The sequence below is a fragment of the Lepus europaeus genome, chromosome 19 (genome assembly GCF_033115175.1).
Source record: "Lepus europaeus isolate LE1 chromosome 19, mLepTim1.pri, whole genome shotgun sequence".
In the NCBI taxonomy this organism is placed as follows: domain Eukaryota; kingdom Metazoa; phylum Chordata; class Mammalia; order Lagomorpha; family Leporidae; genus Lepus; species Lepus europaeus.
Genome location: NC_084845.1, coordinates 44,141,891 through 44,164,980, shown reverse-complemented (window position 1 = coordinate 44,164,980; position 23,090 = coordinate 44,141,891). Strand labels below are relative to the sequence as shown.

Sequence of the window (23,090 nt, the reverse complement as noted above, 5' to 3'; positions counted from 1 at the left end):
ACTCCGCCCTAGACTGCTGGGTTATGTCTAGGGGCGAATGCCCTTTCCATCCTTCTTCCATGCCCTTCACATGCATTGCACTCTTGCGTGCTAGATGGAAGGGGGCAAACTCCCTGGGCAGGTGCAGCTCCTTGCCCTGCCCACCTCTTCCCCTGCTTCTCTCCCGCTCCAACCCATCCCACATGCACTCCCCCAACCTGCCCCTGCCACTGGCTCTCTTCCCCTCCCATCCTTTCACCCAGCCCGGAGCCACGATGGGACCCACTCGGACCCTCTGCCATCTTCCAGCCCTCTCTGGCTCCCCGGTCCTGACATTGTTGTCCTTCGTCCTTAACCTGAAGTTCAGCTCCTGCCACCAGGCTCCTTAAGTCCTGCCCGTCCTTGGCCACTCCTTCACGACCCTCCCGCTGTGCTTGTCTGTTTCCTTTCCTGGCCTGCCAGGTGCCCGGAAGTGACCTTTTCTGAAGTCAGCTGGCCTCCCTGGGTGTGAACAAATGCAAGTCACAGAGAAAAGTCTGGACTGCATTTTCCCCGTGCCTTCATGGGGCCAAAAATTATTTCAGTGGATTGCAACGAGCATTCAAAAGAGTAAAAGACATAGAACCGAAAACATTTGTATTAAGGGGCATCACCACAGCCAGGACAAGTACTGTCTGTGACACTTCGGCTTCTGTTGTCCAAGTCTCAGTGTGAAGCGTATTTCTTATGGTGGGTTGCAGCCAAGAAAGTGTGAAAGTGGAAGGAGGGAGGGAAGGGTACAGGGATCTGAAATATGGTGGAGGCCCAACTGGCCCTGTGCCCTGGAGCTCCCACCCTCCCCACTGTGGAGGGAAGGGGTGTGGCTCGGGAACCCACGCAGGGACGGTCTGTAGAAGCTTCCAAGACTCACCCCCTGCACCCTCAAGTCTGCTACAAATCAAAGGCTGAAAGCTTAATCAGTAGTAATCAAGGGGAAACTTTTAAAAGGACTATGATCCTCCAGAGAATTTTCCATGCAATTCCACCTGAGACTTCTCCAGGCCATAGAGCGAAGCCCAGAGGACCCATGGCAGGGGGGTGGAGCCAAAGCTGGGAAATCCACCGTCTTCTTCAGTTGGACCATCGGATGCCACCGCTGAGTGTGGCCAGATATGAGCCTCATGCCCGTGGCCTGGAGCCGGGTGAGCTGCCACGCGTCCGGCCAGCCTCAGCTTCGGGCAGGGATGGCGCACCCAGAGTCACTGGCAGTAGAAGGTGAGCACGTTCTCCTGGTTGCCTCGAATCAGGATGACAGGGGGTCTGAGGTCCTGGGACAGGGTCTCCAGCCAGGCCATGTACAGCGAGCTCGGGCACTTCCCCTTCCTGCCTATGGGCAGGGTGCTGCGGGAGAAGAGGATTTGTTACCCAGGGACCTCCCGTACAGCCCAGCCGAGGCTCGGTTTCTGAGCAGCGGGTCTGTTTATTGTCTCCCCCACTGACACACTGTAAGAATGCCCTTCCTACTTTCCTTCATAACATTATTCAAAATGCACCTGCAGCCAGGAGGATTGTGAACAAAGCCATCACCTGCAAGGCCTACAAGATCTGGTCCCCACCAGGCCCACAACCCCACCTCGTACCATGCTTGGCCTTACGCACATCCCTACAGTTACAATGGTTTCCTTTCCATTCCTTAAAAAAGGGAGCCAAGCTTACCTCTGCCTCAGGGCCTTTGCGAGTGATGTTCTCGCCTCCTGGAAGGCAGTGCCCCCAGCTCATTGCCTGGTTGGCTCACTCAGGTCTCAGGCTGCCCACATTCATCTCCTTCCGTGATGGCTCTCCCCCAAAGCAGGCCACCTATGTCTGTCCTCACACCACCCAGCAGAGCACTCTGCAATCTCACAGGCATCTTCAATGTATCTGTGATCCGTCTCCCCCATTGGCAGGTGCGCTTGGCCCACGAGTGGTCTGTCCCGTCCCTCCCCCACCACCCCGCTTTGTCCTGTGCCTGCAACAGCTTCCAGTACGATTGGGCTCAGTGTAATCTAAGTGAGTGATCCCCCTCCCCCACCGGCCACATCAGGCTGGGCTTGCTTCTCCACCTTGTGGCCCGGACAACGTGCTGTGTTCACATGATCTAGCTGAGTGTTCTTGGCCTGCCTCCCACTCTGTGTGCACGGCGCTGGGAACAGTGCTCCACCGCGGCCCTGGGAGGGCCCCTTGTCCTAATTGTGCAATGCTGTGCGAAGAACAAGCTGCCCTGGGAACGCTGTCTTCCTAGGGATTTCAGGAAGGAACTTTCCTACCATCTCGAGAATTCCAAAAATGTACTGGGTTGGTTGCAGCTGCCGGCCCTTGGCTCCCGGGGAAGGGCAGCATCTCTCGGGCCCAGCTGGCGCTCTGTGAAGTTGGGGCCCCAGCATCTAACACAGAAGTGCACTTGACAGTTGATTTGTTTCCCCAAAGGGCGGCCACAGCTGTGATTTCATCAAAGCCTCAAAGCAGCCCTGGGGAATGGGCAGGGCCAGCAGCTCCGCCCTCCTTCCCAGCCTGGGGAGCCCAAGGCTGGGGTCAGAGAAGCTGCCAGGGGGTCCTGGCTTTGGCAAAGTCCCTCACTGCCTGGTGCCCCTCAGAGGTGAGCGAGCTCTACAGCAGACCACCCAGGGCACAGCCCCGTGGCGGGGGAGAGGGGGGGCACACTGCAAGCCCAGCAGGAGGTGAGCAAGCCTGAGCAGAGCCTGGACTCCAGCCACAATCCTCTGCTCCCTGCCACCGCCCCCGCCCTCTGGGAAGGGTCATCGGATCCCTACACAGCTGCCCCTCCCGAAAGTCCATCTGGCCGCTGGCTTCCTGTACACAGCAAGGACCGAGGGGGCGGGAAACCAGGGCCTCTTGTTAGGCCTCTGTCCTGGCGCCAGTGCATCCAGAGGACAGGGAAGAGGGAATATTGAAACCAAACTCCTGATTCATTGTCAAGCCAGAGGGTGAGGATGCCATGCAGGAATTACGAAGGGACTTTAAAAGTTCCACGCAGGGGCCAGTGCCGTGGCTTAGTGGATAAAGCCACCACCTGCAGTGCTGGCATCCCATGTGGGTGCCAGTTTGAGTCCTGGCTGCTCCTCTTCCAATCCAGCTCTCTGCTATGGCCTGGGAAAGCAGTGGGAGATGGCCCACGTGCTTGGGCCCCTGTACCCACGTGGGAGACACGGAGGAGGTTCCTGTCTCCTGTCTTCGGATCAGTGCAGCTCTGGCCGCTGCAGCCATTTGGGGAGTGAACCAGTGGATGGAAGACTGATCTCTCTCTCCCTCTCTCCCTCTCTCTCTCTCTGCCTCTCTGTAACTCTGCCTTTCAAATAAATAATCTTTTTTAAAAAATAAGTTTTATGCAAAATTCACGTTATCTTTTCATTCATGTTTCCGTGAACTTTAAAATTTTTTTTAAAAATTTTATTTGCAATTTATCTGAAAGGCAGAAGGAGACTGCTGGTTCACTCTCATATTTGCAAAAGCCAGGGCTGGACCAGGCCGAAGCCGGGAGCACAGAACTCAATCCGGGTCCTCCAGAGCAGGTGACAAGGACCCAAATACTTGCGTCAGCTGCTGCTCCGCAGGGTGAGCATTAGCAGGAAGCCCGCAAGCTGCATGGGGACTCGAACCCAGGTTCCGATATGGAAGGCAGGCATTGCAAGCAGCATCTCAATTAATGGGCCAAACTCTCGCTCCTCTGTGAACTTGGTGAGGCCCCTGCACCCCATTGTTTTCTGGGACTGGATGCAGAGACTTCAAAGGCCACCTGGGGAGCAGGTGCCTGCCTGGTCTGGGCCCGGGGACACCTGTCACCACCCATGCAGTGTGCACTTGCTCGCTTCAGCGTGATGTTCCCTCCTGCGCCCAGAGCCACCCAGGGCACAGCTGCCAATCACTGACGCGCCCTAATCCTGCTGGCAGGATGTGCACGACTGAGGTGCTAATCTTTAGCACTGAGGCCACTCCAGAACAATGGCATTTTTTGCTCAGAATTGGGTCTCTTAGCCACAAAGAAAGGCAGCCTTAGAGCGAACCAGAGCCTGCGTTGGGAGCCCGACCCCACCTGCCATCTTGGAGATCCTGGGCAAGTTGTTTAACTCCACAGGGGCTGTTCCTTCAACCCTAAAATGGCTAAAATACAGTTCTAAAAATTAGCAAAATTTGATGCCTCAAGTACCACGAGGCTCAAGGTATGAAGTGCAATGTTGATGACAGTCATTTGGCCTTGAGACAGGACTCTCTTAAAAAAAAGGAGCGGGGCCAACGTTGTGGTGCAGTGGGTAAAGCCACCGCCTACAGCACCAGCGTCCCATAAGAGCGCTGGTTCGAGTCCCGGCTGCTCTGCTTCCCATGCAGCTCCCTGCTGATGCACTTGGAAGGCAGCAGAGGATGGCCCAAGGACCTGGGTCCCTGCCACCCATGTGGGAGACCAGGATGAAGTTCTAGACTCCTGGCTTTGGCCCAGCCCAGCCCAGGCTGCTGTGGCCATTTGGGGAATGAACCAGCAGATGAAAGATCTTTCCTTCTCTGCCCTTCAAATCAATTTTAAAAAGATGGCCGGCACCGCAGCTCACTAGGCTAATCCTCTGCCAGCAGCGCCAGCACCCTGGGTTCTAGTCCCGGTTGGGGTGCCGAATTCTGTCCCAGTTGCTCCTCTTCCAGTCCAGCTCTTTGCTGTGGCCCGGGAGTGCAGTGGAGGATGGCCCAAGTGTTTGGGCCTTGCACCCTCATGGGAGACCAGGAGGAGGCACCTGGTTCCTGGCTTTGGATCGGCACAGCGTGCTGGCCATAGCAGCCATTTGGAGGGTGAACCAACAGAAGGAAGACCTTTCTCTCTGTCTCTCTCTCTCTCACTGTCTAACTCTGCCTGTCAAAAAAAAAGGGGGGGGGGAGAGGAAGGGAAGAAGGAGAAGGAGAAAAGAGGTGTCTGATCCAGCAGGAAGGTTGTCGGCCTGGCCAGAGACTGCTGGGCTGTGTGCGGGGCTGGTGAGCAACTCTGCAGGCATAGCCCATCTCACACACGGGGGTGATAGTCACGGTAGTCGCCAAACAGCCACGCGCTACTCAAGCCGGCTCTAGCAAGCGGCCCCAGAGGCTACCCAATGTGATCCTATCCTTTCACGGACGCTGGGAGGCCGTTCGCTTTCTCCAGCTCCCTGGGGAATGCAGGTTCCTGGGCCCGCTCCAGTCCAGGACCTGGAAGGAACTGAGGAATTCGCATTTTCCCCTGGTTCTGATGAGGCTGATCCCCAGTGAACTTTCAGAAACCCTGGCCGAGCCTCCAAGTTGGAGATGAAAGGTGCAAAGAGGTGACTGCTCCGTGCTCCCAGGGGCGGGGGGGGGGGGGGGGGGGGAGGGTCCCTTTGGGCAGCAGCTGCGGCTGCCGATGTTGGGCGGGGGGGGCACAGGCATCTGCTCCCACGTGCTCTTTTATTTGTATTGGCTAATCCCACAGGGGCGGTGGGCAGGAGGACTGAGCTGGAAGGGACAGGTGTGAGCAGATGGTCACCTCCTGGGATCACATTCCTCATTTTATGGCCCAAGGACTCACTTTCAGGACAAGGATCACAGCATGAGAGAGGGTCTTAGAAATGATTCAGTTGAACTCCCTTGTTATGCTTAGAGACACCAAGGCGGCAGACAGGAGCCAACTTCCCCTCCCACAGAGGACTAAATGTCAGACATATTGCAATGCTGCTTCCCCGGGCGGAGCCGGCCCTCCTGAGGCCTGCAGTTGGCACATTCGTGCACCCTGGGTGGCACCCACACCATGGACCCCGCCCCAGGAAAAGTCTGCGGAGCTATCCAGGCTGAAGCCGTTGTCACTGTCTTGGACTCTGACCCAGACCCCGCCCTGGGTGAACCTGGTCTTGCAAACATTCTCTGCGAGGTGCTGGCCAGGCAGAGGCTTACAGGGAAGCCCAGCCCCTTTCTTTATCTTGGTTCTCAATAGGCTTCCCTTGGAGGAAAAAACCTTCCCTCCCCTCAGCCCCTGGGAGCGTGGTTGCAGCACAGCCAGCGTCCTGGGTGTGCAACCAGTGCACGGCCTGCGCCCCAGGGCTCCCGAGGGCTCCGTGCTTGGCTTTCTGCTCTGCTGTCACCAGGCCGACTCTGCTTCTCTTCAATGCCTTAAGTCCCACAGGAAAGTGTTGCAAGCGAGAGCTCCACCCAGCTGGGAATGAAATCGCTGGCTGAGAAGGGCTGCGAGCCCCTCGTCCTGCTGGGGACGCGCACGCTGGCCTCAGTGGCCTCTGGGGCCTGGGCAGAGCTCAGTGCCAGGGAGGGATGAGCAATGGCCAGCTTCGGGCCCCTGTGCTGTGACACAATCTGCTGGCTAGAATCGTGTCCGCGCAACGGGGTGTTAGGGATCATTAAGAATTCTGTCTGTCCCACCATCTGCTGGTGCATACAGAGTGGCTGGATGGGACCAAAAGTTAGTAGGACTGCTACGGCGGGAGTACTTGGGTCCCCCCCCAAGTCCCAGGGTGACATCTGTACCCCCAGGTGATGGCATCAGGAGGTGGCCTCCTAGGGTGATTGGGTCCTAAGGGTGGAGCCCTCAGAATGGAATTCGTGCTCTAACACAGGAGGCCCCTGAGTGTCCCCTGGCTCCTCACACCGAGGAAAGGCCCCGGGGGAGGCCCAGGAAGCTGGCCCTACCCAGACACGGAAACTTCCCAGCCTCCAGAACTGAGCTCACAGCTGTCTGGTGTCTGGTGGCTGCCCAGGGAGCGCCACCGGGGTGGCTTCCGAAGATTCTCCAGCCCTGACACACCTGTTGCCTTGGCGGACACGGATACATTACTGCCGTCTCGGCAGCGTGGAGCAACTGCGGCCGAGTCCTCTGAGTGATCCTGGGGTCTGCAGGCCTCCCACGCTCAGGCTGGCTGCTTAGCTCCTGCCGTGGGCAGTAGCCAGGAAGCTGGAAATCAGCCAGAGGCGGGGTGGGGTGGGGGCTGAGGAAAACAAGGCCCAGGCGGGAAGGCAGGCCGCAGCCTGGGAAGCCGCCCGGGATTTCACAGTACAAAGTCCTGCCTGTACCCCAGTGACTTACACCTGGTCCCAGCCGGCCCCACAGGGAGGCTCCTCAGGAGAGTGCTCCCTGCTCGGCACCAAGTGGGCTCCTTAGCCTGATAGCACTGGGCGGTAAAACCTTCACAGCCTTCCCCCAGGCCGGCACCCTGCCCGGAGCCAGGTGGGCCACCCGGCTGACAGCGCTGAGCAGGGAAACCTGGGGAGGAAGGTTACCTAATGTGCGCTCAGCAAACCCTCTGTCCTGGAGAGGAGGGAGGAGGGGGAGGGGAAACAGCAGGAAGAACTGGTCTCTTCCCTTATAAGCCCCAGGCTGAATACAGACCCAGGCTTGGCTCTCAGCTCTCTCCTGAGCCGCCCGCCTGCTGCCAGGTGTAGCCTCTGCATCAGCCCACGGAACCTTGCTTTCCCAGTCTGACTGAGCAGGCAAACTCTGAGATCCCATCTGGAGAGGCGCCGGCTGTTCTGATGGATGCCCCGCCCCGTTACACCTCGCTACCTTGCTTCCCACCCATCTCTGTCTCAGTCTCAAACCTGAATTCTTTCTTGTGCAAAGACAAGAACCTGTTCCGCCGATCTCCACTAACACATCCTCTCTCCAGACCACCTGCTGGCAGGTCCGGCAGGTGCTCTGCTGTCCTGTGGAATTCCCAATTACCTGTCTCTCCCTCTGCAGGGCCGACTCCAGGAGCTTGGATGGCCATATTCTCCTTCCTACTGGCCTTAGAGAGAGCAGGGCCAGCCAAGACCCTCTCGGGACCACCGTCACCTTCTACCTCATCCTCCACTCGCTCAGCCCTGGTTCACACACACCATGGGCAGCTCCAGACTGGACACAGGTCCAGTAGGACCAGGGGCTGGGGCAGGCCTCCTATTTCAGGAGGAGATGGCCGATGGCCTCAGAGGGCCGGGCACTCCCCAAACAATCTGGAATCAATGTCCTTCTGGAATGAGCTGGAACCACCCCCTTTGTCAAGCAGGGTTAGGCAAGAACAGGTGGCAAACCTGGGGAAAGCAGTGAGGAGAGGTGGCCAGTGATGCCCGGGACATGGGAGGCCCCAGACCCCTGCCAGCTGGCGCCCAGGCCAGGGCCGTGGGGCGGATGCAGGCCTGGCCATGTGCTGAGAATCCACCCGGCCAGGGCCCCTTCTCAGAGCTGGCCCGGGCCGGCCCTCCACCGGGTTCTACTCACATGACGACCAGAGCGGCATCCCGGGAGTAATCCAACAGAATCTCATTCAGCCTCACCTGCCGAAGGGACTGGGGTGGGGAAGGCAGGCGGTCACTGCCACGGCCCCGGGGAGCAGCCGACCCCCGCCTCCGTTTCAACCCTCAATTTAGATTCTCCTGCTTCCAGGGAAGAAAGGGACCCCAGAGTGACTGCGCACCAAGCGCACCTCCTGCAGGAGGCCTTGCGTGGTCTTCCCTTGCCGGACTTTATTATCACGCCAGGAGTGACAGTGGGATGGGAGAGCCCCTCCTGGGTTCAAATAACAGCCTAGGGATTTCCTGGCAGAGAGAGCCTGAGCAGGTGGTGGTGCTCCCCCGAGCATCCTGTCTTCCTCTGTACAATGGGTGTGACAATGCCCTCGCAGGGGTCTCTGGGGCGGCTCAAATGAGATCCCCTATGCAGAGCGGTAGGCAGAGGCCTGGTGTATGGAGACACGGTGTGTGTGGTGGGGGGGCGCGGAGCATTGTCCTCCTGCGTAACAGACGACAGACAGCTTCCCTTGGACCCTACACTCCGGCGTTTGCCAAAAAGCCAGGTGGTTTCACGAGCTCTTTGGGACAGGATCCCAGGGCACCAGATGAGCGAGTTCCCCAAAGCCTGTGTGGGGCCGGCTTGGGGCACGCTTCTTCTAACCGCAAGGCCTGTCTCCAGATGGTTCAGAAACGATGTGGCTGCTTCGCTTTAGAGTGGAGAGTTCCTGGCCGCGGAGCTGTGCTGTACTGCGCAGGGTGCTGGGCAGCACCCAGGCCTCTGCCGGTGACATAGCAGCCCCCAGGCTGATGACCACCAAAAGGGTCTCCAGGGGTTGCCAAATGGTCCCCATCCAGGGGGTGGGGGCAGCAAAATTGCCCCCAGTGGAGAACACTCAGGGAACGGACTGACCCCAGCCCGGTCCCAGCTGGCCCAGCATTCACCAAGCCCTAAAAGGCCACAGCAGCTGGTTTTTAGAAGTCCCCACCCCCTCTCTCAGCAGAGTCCTGAAGGTGCTAAGAAGGAGGTGGCCTTAGCCTTGGGCTGCATCTGTAGGGTAAGGGGGGAGGTCAGCTGGCTTGGCAGGTCCAAGGGACTAATCTGACTCTCACACTGATCCCAGGAGTGCCTCCCACCAGGCACAAAGGAACAGGGGAGGAGGAGGGAAGGACTGGGGGCAGCCCCCGCCTTCTGCCAGGGCCACCCCAAACCAGCAGAAGGACACGTGTCCCCTGCCAAGGCTGGACGGCAGTGAGCTCCACAGCGAGGTGCTCCTTGGCCCAGGTGTCTGTGGCTTGAAGATGCCTTAGGGGCTGGCAGGGGACAGCAGGTTCCAGGTCGAGGGGAGGGAGGGTTCCGGAATCTTAGGGCACAAGGACTCATGGCCCTGGGGGTCTGGGGCCGCGCCGTGACCCCCAGCGCCCCCGCGCCCAGCAGGCTCCCTCCCGCTCCTGCACCTTGATTCTGTTCTTGTTGATCTCCTCATCTGAGATCTTCCAGGGGCAGTCCCGCCTCATCTCGGCCACGGTGGCCTCGTCCTTGAAGCCGTCATTGAGGCGGAAAGGCGCGATCATGTCCTCAAACCTCTTGGTGCTGGGGACGAGAGAGGGCCGGAGGCTGGGCGGGAGGCTGGGCGGGAGGCTGGGCGGGAGGGCCCCGTGTCTGGGGGAACCAGGTCCCTGCAGGGAGTTGGAGGTGGGGCACACGGCTCAGGCTGTAAGCCGTCTGCCACTGTCATTACACCGTGGCGGTGTTCGTGTGGGGTTCAGCCTGACCATTAGATCTGGCGTCCATGCTGGCATCCACGAGGCGCTCCAACGACTGAGCTGGATGGCCCCGCCACCCCCTCCACTCAGCAGCTGTCTGCTGAAGCCCATCTCCTGCCAGCAGTGAGCCAATTACATTACGTTCCCCATCCTCACAGGGCTCGTGGTCTTTGGTAGAAGCAGTAATCGTAGAACAGAAGTTTGACAAAGGTACAAGCAGGGCTGGGGAGGGCCAGTCTGGGACCTGAAGGAAGTTCATCCTTGCAAAGCCAGCTGGGCACAGGGCAGGGGTGCTGGAGCCATGGGATTGGACATGCAAAGGCCCTGAGGCAGAGCGTGGCGGGTGGGGCTATGTGAAGAGCAGCAAAGGAGACACTGCAGGGCACACAGCCGGCTCTTTGGTACCCAGAACCCCCAACCCAGAACACTCACTGCTCAGCCCGGGGCTTCTGGTTGATGTCAGGGAGCACATGAACTTCGTGGAATCCCAGTCGAAATTTGCTCAGCAAAGAAACCATCCTGGAGGCCACAAAGATTTTTTTTTTTAAATAACTCATTCATTCAACCAGTTTCACTGAGCACCTGCCGTCTACAGCAGTGAGCAAGACAGATCAGACCTCGCCCTCACCAAGCTGACATTCTAACTTGGAGGTAGAGGAAGACAAGACTCGGCTTCCGGGATGGCCCAGGCTGCGCTAGGGCAGCTCACACCGGAATGCATCTCCACACCTGCTGGGCTCTCCTGACATTCGGGCTGGGGCCTGGGACTCTGCATTTCTAGCCAACTCCCAGGGCGTGCAGTGCTGCTGGTTCACGGCCCACACTCTGAGCAGGAAGGGAAGGGACACTGAACAGTGGAAATAAGAGCAGCCACGGAAACAGAGGTAACACAAGAACAGAACCGGCAGGAGCCAGTCCCCTGTGTGGCTCTGACTTTGTGTCCAACGGGGAGAAGCCCAGCTGTGATGTGAGGCAGTCAGGGAAGCCTTCACAGAGGAGGTGGCACTCTGGCTGGCTGGTGCACGCGGGTAAGATCGTTAGAGGGCAAAGGGGCAGGAGAGTACCCACGTTGGAATCACCCAAGGAGCCTTGAGAAACTGCAGCTGCCTGGCCCAGCCATTGAGTCAGAAGCTCCAGACCGGGCATGGGTGGGTGACCACCTCCGGATGATTCCGGGGCGCCTGCCTGGGAAGGAATCCAAGTGAGCAGGGCAGGGGGTCGGAGGGAGCTGGACAGGGCAGGGGAGGGAGGCAGCAGGGGCAGACAAGGCTGCGTGGCCAGGCAGGGGCTGGCTGGCTTGGGGCGGCGGCTGCCGAGAGAGCGGACGTGGCAGTGTCTTCGTAGCCTTCATGATGAAGACACTGTTACTGAACGGCGCCCCGGCCTTGAGCTGAGCTAACCCCAGTGACCCAGCTGCCACCCACAGTGGGACGGGGCGCTGGGACTGGGATGCACCTTCGTGGTCGGGGGACATGTGGGAGCCTCCGAGGTCACAGGCTGCTTTCCCCACACAACACTGTCCTTGGCCTTGCTCCAAAGGGGTCTATAGATCAAGAAGTTCTTAGCAGAGGGGAGAAGCAAGACGTAGGATGGCTGGGTTGCCCTGAACTTGTGAGGCAGTGGCCAGAGCAGGGCGTCCAAGAACACATGGAGCTGCAATCCCAGCACAGGACGAGGGTGTCGGAGGCCAAGGGTCCCTCCCGTCCTGACCTGGGGTGTCACGGCCAAGGTCACTGCAAGGGCACTAGACACCGGGCAGGGGTTCCTGTCTTCAGCTACTGATTGCCTGATGGGGGAGGGGCAAACCTCCCCATCGGCCTGCACCCTCCACAGCCTCCGGCTACACCTGCAACCTCCCCTGACCTCGCCCAACTCCACCTGCCCAGCTCCTGCCTCCTGCACACCTGCGTGCCACCTGCCTACTGTTTACTCTCTCTCCTGTTTCAATCAGCTCCCATTCTGGCTTAGAGCTATTTTGAAAGGAAGTTTTATATCACAATTTAAAACAGAAAGCCAGCATCTCATTTTCCTTGTGGAAAAACTAGCGTCTCTTAATTCCGGCCAGCCGTCGCTGCCCGCCAGCCCCTGCACCCAGGCCTGCTTGGTGGGGTGGGATTAGCTCTGCTACAGCAGAAACACTGGCCAGGCCCAAAGCCATCAGCCCCAGCAAGGAAGGAGAAGGAACAGCCACTTCTCTCCAAAGGCTTCCGCGCTGCTGGCTGCCCGTCTCTGGTCTACATCCCACACCTCGGGGACACTCCTGGGAGGATTCGAACCCGCACATCACTTCTGGGGCTGGGGAGGCCCACTCCAGGCTTTGTTTCACACTGGTTTCTCCTTGGAGAGATTCGTGGTTTGAAAACTTACCAGCTCTGCCCGTCATAGCAAAGACCAAGGTGCCTGTGTCTTATCAGAGGGGGCCGGGAAGCCACAACACCGTCTGTGATGGAGACGAAACTGCTCTGCCCAGAGCCCCGCCCAGCTCTGCCTGGCCTGGACAGACCTGGCCCTGGGCCTTGGGACAGGCGCCCCAGGGATGGTGGTCAGGGGTTGGTGGGGAGACAGCAGGGAGCAGCCCGGGGTGGGGCACTGGGGCCGCCCTCCCCACTTACGCCTTTCTCTCCTGGTCCATCCTGTTGATCTGGCCCCCGACAAACACGCGGATCTTGCACCTGCTCCACCTCTTCTTGCGGCCGAGGAGGTAGGGGATGAGGAGGGTGAGGCCTGGTAGAGAGGATCCCCGGGAGCCAAGAGAAGACAACTCTCAGGATAGAGCACTGTGCCGGCTCCCACCCCATGCTGCTGTTAGCAAACCCCTTCCCTGGTCTGGACCTCAGTTGGCCCACCTGCACAATGGACACACCCGACTAAACCCCAGGGGCCCGTGGTGCTGTCTGGGACAGGGTTCATTTGGCCTGTGTGATGTTCTTTAAAAGTTGAATGACTGTAGGGGGGGGGCAGGGGGTTGCACGTGGAAATCTAGGCCATGGGCAGGTCTCCAAACTTGAAAATTTGACCAGTGGAGGTGGCAGCCCTGTTGTCTCCCAGATGACACCAAGGACCAGCTGTCACCATCACCATGGACTCTCCCATGCCTCAGTTTCCTTATTTGTAGAGAGGGATTGGTAATAATGATCCCTTCCTGGGGACTGCATTAGGTTAGCCCGTGTACAGCACAGGGTGGCTGGGGTACGCAGAGTGAGTGTCCAGCCTTTGTCAGCTGTCAAAGATAGGGCGTAGCGTCATCCCTAGGTATCCAAGGGGAATCGGATCCAGGACCACCCCATGGATTCCAAGATCCAAGGATGCTTAAGCAGCTTATATAGAATCAAGTATTTCCATACACCCTTCCCACATCCTCCCACAGACTTTAAATAATCTCTAGGTTACGTATAACACCCAGTACGATGACAACGCCACGGATGACAACTCCACGGGAGTAGTTGTTACACCGTAGGGCATAATAGCAAGAAAAAAGGCAGACACGTGTTCTGCACAGAGGAAAATGTCCTCCCAGTACTCTCAACCTGCAGCTGGCGGCATGCATGGGTACAGCAGCCACAGACACAGAGGGTGCACCGCGTTCTCTGGGGCTAAGATCTTGTCTACGGCTCTAGAACAGGCAGGTGCACTAAAGCCGGGGCCGCGTTTCCAGAACAGGAGAGGGGGTGTCCCTTTGTGAGTGAAGACTGTGCCCCAGCCCATCTACCCCACTGACGTCACATGCCTGTGGCCCTGAGACGCACCAGTCTGAGATCCTGTCTTACGTTCACCCCAGCTCCTTCCTTAAGTTTCCCCACTGTACAGCAGAGAAGGTGGAAGGCAGGGACAGGGCCCCTCCAGGCTGGCCCCAGGGGCCTTGTCCCTCTGTGCTGGGCTCTGGGTCCCACCGGAGGCCTTGACCCGAGGCTGTCAGGGAGGACTGGCCGAGAGACGCGGAGGCACAGAGCGGCGGTGGCCGCGGGGAGCGCAGGGACCCTGACCTCCGTCGTCGAAGAGCCAGTAGATGTCGATGGTCTTCTTGCCCTGCTCCAACTGGAAGACGGTGCTGGCCTGCTCCTCCCGCGCCAGCGCCTCGGGCTCCGCTGCAGGACAGGGGCAGGTCAGAGCAGAACTGGGCACAGGCGAATGCCTCCGCCACCTGCCAACAGGCCTGCGGCCCCGGGAGGTGCGCAGGCGTCCATTACCCGGGGTGTGCACCTGCGTCTGGGCAGGCCTGGCCAGAGCACCGTTCAGGCTGTTTCTGAAGCTGACTGTCAGATTATCAGGCCAGGGCCTGGGGCCTGAAGCACTCCAGCGTGCCCTCTGCGCTCCCAGCTTCTCCCTTCCAGGATTTAGATGGGCACTGGGGGTAGGGGAGGGGAGTCCCAGTACCTCCTGGGGCAGGGCATTGGCAGAAGCACATAGTCTGTGTGTGCTCTTGCACCTGCTACGGGTTCCCTCCTCCTGGGGCTCCAGTGAAAACTGCCTGCCCTTGACCAGGCCCCCAGATGGCCCACCATAAGCTGTCTCCCAGGGGAGAGTGCCCAAGTCTCAGAGTGGCTGACCTGTGCCAGAAACGGCTGGCCTGGCCCCACCGGTGCTGGCTGCCTTGCCGTCCTCCGCTGGGTCGAATGCGGGGTTAACTGCAACAGAGGGGACAGCCCTGCTCAAGGCTCTCCTCCCCAGGGACGTTTCAGGGTCCCCAGCACAAGCAGGAAAGTCCTGCTCCTCACCTGGCCCTTGCCTTCCACCCTGGCTCTGCACTCTCCGCCACATCAGGCTTCCTCCTGCTCCTTCACAGGTCAAGTTCATGTCTACCTCAGGGCTGTGGCTGGAGGAGCAGGCTCCTGAGCTGAGAACCCCTTCCTGCCAGCCCGCCCCTCACAGCAAAAGAGAGGCCCCGGTGACCTTGGCACCTGCCCATGCCACGGGGGCTTCCTCAGGAGTCTGTTTGTTGAGCATCTTCAAGGGCAGACAGATTTAGGGTCCCTGCTGTACCCCGAGAGCCTGCAGCAGCGTCAGTCTGAGCTCAGTGACTGGGCTGCAAACAGTGGCTGCGTGCAGGTGATTGACAGCGGCTGGGGGCGAGGCCAGACCCAGCTCTGTCTGCAAAACCCCCAGTGCCTCCTTCCTGCCGCTCCCCGCACCGCCCTCCGCTTGTTTTCATGTCTCTCATCTCTTCCAAACCTCAGAGCCTCGGGACTTCCGAATGTAAAACACAGCCCGCCCGTGCCCGAGCACTGCTCTTTGAGCCCCAGCACCCAGTCTCTGTGGCCTCGATTATCTCCCAGGGCCTGCAGCTCGGCAGGCTCCTCTACTCTCTGTTTCTCTCTGCATGACCCACTTCATGCCACCTGGTTACGAAAGCACTGAGCGCGAGGCTGGGGGACTCTGAGTTCCACTCCTGGGTCTGCCCCCTCCGCCCCATGGGAAGCTGGTCGCCCCCCCTTTCTGGGCCTTGCTTTCTGCGTTTGGAAACCTGCTGGTCTCTGAGGAACCATCAAGGGCTGGCTTTCTAGAAATCTGCCATGGTTGGTTCCTTACTAATTGTTCCCTCTTCCCTTCACTTAAAAAAGCAAAAGGTTCTAGAACTTTCTGAGGTCTGTTCCAGTTGTTGGTTTACATTTTACTTATTCATTTGAGAGACAGACAGACACAGACAGGACTCTCGCCTGTTGGTACACTCCCCAAATGCCTGCAACAACGGGGCTAGGCCAGGCTGAAGCTAGAGCCAGGCACTCCATCCAGGTCTCCCACGTGGTAGCAGGAACCCAGCCACTTGAGCCCTCCCACTGCCTCCAGGGTCTGCCTTAGCAGGAAACCGTACTTAGGCGCTGGAGCAGGAAATGGACCCGGACACCCTGATACGAGGTGCAGGCATCCTAACGGGCATCTTCACCCATCGGCTAAATGGCCGCTGTCTTTCCATTTTTGCTGGGGGCTCTGAGCAGGTGCAGCACATCCTTGGGTACTCACTGTGTGCCTGCATCACCTCCGAGACGTTGAGCCCCTCCCGCATCCGCAGGACACACACGCCGTAGCTGAGATCAAAGGCATCGCTGCAGAGAGGGGAGGTGGGTTCAGGCTTTTCTTGGGCCCGGCCCCCGCAGGGAGGTGACCTGGCTCCAGGAGACCAGACACCCGGAGTCGGTCCTTCCTCCTCCCCTCCCTTCCTCAGGGCCTCAGTTTCCCCATCGGTAGAATGTGTGGGCAGAACGGGAGAGCCCCCAGGATCCCTGGAGCTCTGCAGCCTGAGGCACCATGGAGCCCGCAGGCCTTGTCCTCCTGCTACACTCAGGCAATCCTCCAAGGTCACTGTTCTCACTCTACAGGTGCAACTGCTGACTGCTGGGGAGTCACTTGCCAGTGACCCTCCACTCGAGGGCAGGACCGCCTAGGATTAGGATGATCCAGCTGAGATTACAAACCAGAGGTCAGGCATGCGCACAGACGTGGCCTCGCCCCTGCAGTAAACTGTCTACACGGGATGCCTACAAGGTCTCTGGAAAGTGTGTCCTGCCTGGCCCGCCATCTGGGTTTGCTCCAGCAGCTTAAGCGGTGCCCTCACCAGACATGGGGACCGGGACGGGCAGGTGCCTGTCTTGGAATGTGTTGGTAGGGGAGTGGGAGCGAGAGGAGCGTGGGGATGAGCAGACGGCAGCCGAAGCAGCGGACACGGGTGCTCCCCACCTGCGGCTGGGCAGCAGCAGATCTGGAAGCGGGCTCTAGCACCCCAGCACCCAGCCTCGGGTTCCCTAACCAGACTGCACACTGCCTCCCTGGGGAGCCTCAACACAGAAAGGCGGCATCTCCTGCCTGGCATTCCTGGCACCGTGCCCCACAAAAGCTGAAGGTCACCAGGTCAGGAGTCAGCCCAGTGTCACTGTCCTGCCCCAGAGCCTTCCGAAGCTCCCAGGGCCCTCAGCGTCCTTACCCTCAAGCCTATGTTTCCAGCGACAGAGCAGGCGGCCCTGAGCCCACATTTCTGTCTGGGCACAATCGGCCCAGCCAAGCAGCTGTGCCCTAACCCAGCACGCCACACTCCCCACTGCTCCCTGCTGGCCCACTTCACCCTTGGGGTGGCTTGTCTAAGCCCTGCCGCCTGTGGTGTCCACGACACCCCCAACCTGTTTCTTCCCGAGCTTTGAGCAAGTGAGCTCAGCTTCCCAGGCACAGGAAGGGTCCAAGGCCCAAATCGCAGAAGGCAGCCCCCCTGCCCCGCCCTCACTCACTGCAGGATGCCGATGTAGTCTTCCACTGCGGCTGGGTGAGCCGCCTGCCAGTTCTTCTTGAATCCAACCACCAGGATGTTGGGCTTCATTCTCCCAAGCCCTGCGGCCTGCAGGGGTGGGGCGATGTGGGGGATCAGCAGGGGCAGCAGGGCTGGGACTCCCTCCTGAGGCAGCCAGGACCCTCCTAGCCCCAGCTGTGTCCCAGGCCATGCCACAGGGGCTCAGGAGTGAATTCTCCACCCTCAGTCCCGTTTAGGGCCATCTCTGCCTGGACGCACCTGTGAGACGAGCGAGCTAAGGCCTGGCTGTCCCATTCATCGTGGATTCTCACAGCTCCCGCTTGTCTAACAAATTATTTCTCATAACAAGAACCTTGACCTTGGCTGTCAAGCCTAGAGTTTGCCTGGGTCATTGAATCCATTCATCTTTCCTATTTCTCTCTCTTTTGAATGTTTAAAATTTTTAACAGGTTTGAGGTGAAATTTACATAACCAAATTGACTGCTTTAAAGTGGCACTCACAATACCCTCCCCTGTATTTTTGTAACCCCAAAAAGAGAACCCCCTATGCTTTTTTTTAAATTTGAGGAAATATTTAAACTATCGAAAAGCACTCTCATTTGTTAGCTCAGGAATGAGCACTGTTATTTGATTCCCGCATCTCATTTTACACGAGCATAGTGAACAGTGAAGCGAATTTCCCAGCAGAACATTCTAGATCTTGATCTGAGTGATGGTGTTTACGTATACAAACTTAATGGGTGTCAATTATGTCTTTAAAAAATTTCCAGCAGGGTGGGTTTTTGGCACAGCAGTTGACTCTGGGGCACTCACATTCCATGAGTGCCTCTGTGAGTGCCTGCTCCACTTCTGATTCCAGCCTCCTGCTAGTGTGCACCCTGGGAGGCGGCAGGGTGGCTCAAGTGCTTGGCTCCCTGGCACCCACATGGGAGTCTGGGTCAGAGTTTCTGTCTCCCAGTTTGGCCTGGCCCAGCCCTGGCTGTTGAGGGCATTTAAGGAGTGAACCAAGGGTGAGAGATCTCTCTGTCCTTCTGTCTGTCTCGATCTCTCTCTGTCTGACTTTCAGATGAATAAAATGCATTGTAAAAAATCCTTTGTTAAGAAAATCAAAGCTTGGCAGTTGCAGGGGCCCAGCATCAGCGCGCCCAGAGACGCGACACAGGCGCGTCTCCCACGCAGGCCCAGCTGTGCTGAGCGGTGAGCCCCCCCAAACACAGCACCTGCATGAGGCTCTGCACGCCGCTGCGCAGGTCCTCGGCGGCGACGTCCGAGTAGAAGGCCTTGATCTTCCTCTTGTTCAGCCACTTGGTGTGACCACTGGCGATGAGCCGCAGCTCTGGCATCCTCTGCTTGCGTGAGCCCTGTGAGTGACGTCATGAGGGGCTGTCCCCACCCTCCAGCCTACCAATCAGCCCCTCTCCTGCCCTGGAGGCTGCCCCAAGGGCTCCACGACACCTAGACCTTCCCTCCCGGGTTCCTTTACAGAGCTGGGGGGACAGGACAGGGGTGGGGGTGGGCATGGGGATACGGAGACAGGCAGCAGGTGACAGGCACATCGGGGAAGAAGCCTGAGAGAGCCTGGAAAGGGGAGAGACTGGGGAGCAGAGGAGCCCATGGAGCTCTGCTCGCTCCACCCTCACCCCTACCCCGGGGGCACTCACGATGAGCACGTGGCCGCAGATCATGAGGCTAAGGTTCTGGGTGAAGGTGCCCACGAAGTCCACCAGGGCCGGGCGGAAGTTCGGGGGCCCTGTGAGCACCAGGCACTGGGGGCTGAAGAGGGGAAGGGAGAAGAGCAGGAGCCATCAGGAGAGCCCCACTCCCACTTGGTGGTCTGGATGCTAACCACAGGTGCCCCAGGGTCTAGATGCTAACGACAGGTGCCCCAGGGCTTCCACCACCTCCCAGGTCTCCCCTGAGCCACAGGTGTCCTCAGGCATGACTCTGCACACTTAGGGTTGTTTGGCTGTGACTCCAGGGTGACTTCCGGGGCCTCTGCAGCAATTTTGATGGCCACCTCCCACCAAGGGGCATCCCTTGTCCTTTCTGCTCAGACCACCAAACACTCCATCTGTGCTCCTGCCCAGGCCAGTCGCCTGCAAACTCACCATGTAACCTGGGCAGGGGACCAGGCCTCTGCATGGGGAGGCAGCAGAGGGTCATGGCCAAGGGCTGCTGCAGAGTCTGTCAGCCATTCACCGGCAGTGTGACCAGGCTCTGCAGTGTTGGGGCCTCGCTGTCCCTATCTGTGACCAGGTCAGTAACATCACGAGCCTGGGGGGGTTACCAGGAGGCCATGCAGGGCACAATGTGAGGTGCCTGGCTCATGGGAAGTGTGACATAAATCTAAGGGGACTCAAACGTTTGTGGGAAAGTAGAAAACAAGCTTATTTTGGCTCGAAGGCAAAGTGAAAGTCACGCCCAGCTTTGTCATAGTACACGGTTTCCAGGAACTTTTTGAAGTCCCCGCAGAGAGCCTGCAGGGGACACAGCACAGTCTGGTGGCGGGGAGTGGCTGGTGCATGATAACCCTTGTCAAGGAGCAGAGCTGCTATTGAAGAGGGCCCCGAGGAGCCCGGCCACCCCCAGCCTCGTGAGATGACCGTGCTGGGAATTCCAAGTCACCCCACGGCAGGGCACGTCCTGCTGCAGATGCTGAGGCACAGCGGTCCCTCCACCGGCTGAGCACCCCCCTCCCCAGGCCTGTGGGCCGAATGGCTCTCCCCCACCTCTGGCCTGTCCCCGAGTGGGGCCAGGCCCACCCTGGCTCTGCCTAGGTCAGGCGACAGGTTGAGGCCTGGGGTCTCGGGGGTGGTGCCCCAGAAGCTCTGCTCACCGGTAGTTCTTGATGTGGTCCTCCACCTCGTTGAGGCCCACGGCGTAGCTCAGGGCCAGGTTGTAGGAGCCAGCCTGCACTGAGGAGCCCCAGTTAACCTCTGGGGGAGGGAGGGTGAGAGGAAGGTGTGAAATGGCCAGGAGAAGCCAGCCATGTGGAAGAAGGGGGTGGGGAGGACTGTCAGCCTTCTTCAGCCCTGGACACCTGTGGGATTGGGTGCACCTGGGAGGTGGACACCTGTGGGAGTGGGTGCACCTGGCAGGTGGACACCTGTGGGAGCGGTGTCCAGGAACCCTGCTTGCTGCATGGAGAACCCTGCCCCATGTCCAAGTTTCGTCCTTTCAAACAGCCACCGCTTGGTCACCCCCCGAGCCCTGGGTGAGCGCACCAGCAGGTGACCACTCATGGGAGGCTGGCCCTGGGGAAGGGGCTCGTGCAGCCTCGGAAGTGACTCGAGAGCACTCTGGCCAGAGAACTGTTCTATCCCGGGAGCTGGGGTGGCCGAGCAGCACAGGTGTGGGCTCTGCCCAGATAGGTCTCTTGGGCTGCTCGCCTGGTGGGGAGGCATGAATGAGAGGGAGCCATGGCGGGCGCAGAGCCGGCGCGTGGCAGCCTCCAGGAGGGAGAGGTGGGCACCCACCTGGCTTCTTATAGATCACGTAGAGCAGGAGGAAGAGGATGACGCCGATGGCGATGAGGGCTGCCCACCAGGTGAGGAGGAACATGATGACGACAGAGACCACCGCCCCAAACAGCGCCGACCACTTGCTGTAGTATCGGAAGGAGGGTCTCCACCCTGGGCGGGGGGCACAGGTCAGTGGGGATGCCCCCTACCTCTGGAGACGCCTCCTGGGCCAGAGTTGCTGGGTGGGGGCTGGGCGGCAGTGTCCCCCCTGCCCAGACCTGGGTCCAGCTTGTGCCCCCCAGCCATGGGCATCAAGGGCCCCCTCCACTCTGCCTCTTGGGACTGGTCCTCCGGAGAGGACCACATGCCCCCTGGGCTGGCGGTTCACCATGTACACAGGCTACACCACACAGCAAAGGCTCAGCTCTGGCCAGGCAGGGCCACAGGATCTCTAAGATGGAGGGAAAGGGACACTCTACCCCAGCCCACATCATCGGCCAACCCAGGTTGCCACCAGCCACAGCCGCCTCGTGGCACCATACACACCATGGCCTAAGTAAAGCCTGGCCTGGTAACTGTCCCACTGGCCGCTGGGAGCTCATTAGCGCTTTGTTGGGCAGAAGCTCCGTGACACAGGAGGGAGCCTTCCTCACGTTTTAGTGCAGTGTGGCCAATACAGTTCATACCAGGACCTTGCACATTTCCAAATCGCCAAAGGTCCTCACCACAAAGAACGTTAAGTATCTGAGGCGACAGAGACGTCAATTGCTTTCTAATCACCCCACCTTGGATTCATAAATTATCACCTTTTACTCCACAAACGCATACAACCAGACATCATCAGTCTACCATTTACAAGGACTCTTTGCTGCCATCTGCCAGGAGAGTTTCATCATAAACATACAAATCTATGAAATCTATGAGCAACACCCCCTGGAGTTGTGCAGTGTGCAACCTGCAGCACTGTGTGAGACAGCCCCATTCTGGGATTTGGGGCAATTCTCTTCCCTCTCTGGGGAATCAGACTCCTGATTGGTGAAGGAAGGGACTAGAAAACCCTCTGCAGACTGTAGATGCGGAGTGACTCCACGCACCGTGCCCACGGGGCACGCAGCACACGGCACAGCCGCTGTTATTATTGACTCCCTGTGGATGTTCTCTGTAATGGGGGTCAGGTTGAGAGGTGGCCTGGAGCTGCCCACCTCCGCCCCTGCCTTCCATCTGATCCCATCCCCCCAGGACCCCTGCCCCTAGGAGCCTCCTCCGTGCAGGGCGATGGGCGCGCTTACCGGGGGAGTTGGTGATGGAGGCGTGGAAGCAGCTGAAGTTGATGAGGGCATAGGAGCACAGGAAGAAGTTGGAGATGATGGGGGCGATGGTGTTGAGCTCGGCTTCAAGGACCCAGGGAGAGAGAGGGCAGCCTGTGGGGCAACTCCCCAGCACCTTCTCCCACAAGGTGGGGGGCCCCAGACAGGCCGCCGAGGCTCAGTTAGTCTTAACCTTCTCATCTGTGAAATGGGCCCATCATTTTTTGAAGCACAAAAGGATGCTGTCTTGTAAACTGTGAGCTGCTGGCTTTGAAAAGGGTGGAGGGCAAGGTGCGATTGGACCTCATGGAGCCGGGGAAGGCCCAGGGCAGGAGCTGTCATATGTTTGTTTAAAAAAATTATTTATTTATTTATTTGAAAGGCAGAGTGACAGAGAGAGAGAAAACCTTTCATTTGCTGGTTCACTCCCCCAAATGCCCACAAACAGCCAGGGCTGGGCCAGGCTGAAGCAGGGAGCCTGGAACTCCATCCGGGTCTCCCAGGTGGGCGGGAAGGACACCAGTACTTCAACCACCATCTGCTGCCTCCCATGAGCAGAGCAGGGGGCTGGATGGGAAGTGGCGGAGCCACATTACGCTGGCGGGTCGAGCTGCCACCCAGTGCGCCCGCGTCCCACATGAGAGTGTCCTGCTTGGGCCCTGGGTCCTCTGCTTCTGACCGGCTTCCTGCTAACGCACACCCGGGGAGGCGGTGGCAATGGCTCAGGTATTCCGTCCCTGCCCGCCGTGTGGGAGACCAGATGGAGTTTTGGGCTCCTGGCTTTGGCCTGGCTCAGGCCTGGCCGTCGTGGGCATTTGGGGAGTGAATCAGCAGGTAGAAAATGTCTCTCTGTCTCTACCTTTCAAATAAAATGAAAAGAAACAAACAGGAATTTTAGAAAGGCAATCTGTTAACTGGGCTTTCTCCTAAGCCCTCCCCCTCCCCCCCCTTAAGCCCAAGAGGTCTAGAAACGCAAGGTCCCAGAGGCTAAGCTGCTCTCACGGAGACACCTGCCAGGATGCCCACCCTGACAGCGGCATCAGCTCCCAAAGAGCCGTCAGTCTGTGCTCCAAAGGAGTCCTGGGGTTCATTTCGACCTGGGAG

The 23,090-nt window shown here is 58.9% G+C and overlaps 1 protein-coding gene across 2 annotated transcripts in view; it reads right to left on the bottom strand.

Annotated features, from left to right (window-relative positions):
- Positions 1–610: 610 nt before the first annotated feature.
- Positions 611–23,090, bottom strand: part of SLC12A3 (solute carrier family 12 member 3) — a 33,902-nt gene continuing 11,422 nt past the window's right edge. Inside the window, exons 13-26 of one of the 2 annotated variants that reach the window (XM_062176489.1) lie at positions 21,969–22,070; positions 20,695–20,850; positions 20,055–20,154; positions 18,880–18,991; positions 18,439–18,579; positions 17,199–17,305; positions 15,943–16,025; positions 14,532–14,609; positions 13,968–14,069; positions 12,597–12,708; positions 10,417–10,503; positions 9,676–9,811; positions 8,210–8,277; positions 611–1,359 (exon numbers count right to left, since the gene is read on the bottom strand). In XM_062176489.1, coding sequence (XP_062032473.1) covers positions 1,218–1,359; positions 8,210–8,277; positions 9,676–9,811; positions 10,417–10,503; positions 12,597–12,708; positions 13,968–14,069; positions 14,532–14,609; positions 15,943–16,025; positions 17,199–17,305; positions 18,439–18,579; positions 18,880–18,991; positions 20,055–20,154; positions 20,695–20,850; positions 21,969–22,070 — 1,526 coding nt within the window. In that variant the 3' untranslated portion in view covers positions 611–1,217. The remainder of the gene's footprint in view (positions 1,360–8,209; positions 8,278–9,675; positions 9,812–10,416; positions 10,504–12,596; positions 12,709–13,967; positions 14,070–14,531; positions 14,610–15,942; positions 16,026–17,198; positions 17,306–18,438; positions 18,580–18,879; positions 18,992–20,054; positions 20,155–20,694; positions 20,851–21,968; positions 22,071–23,090) is intronic. The other variant, XM_062176490.1, reaches the window with a different exon arrangement.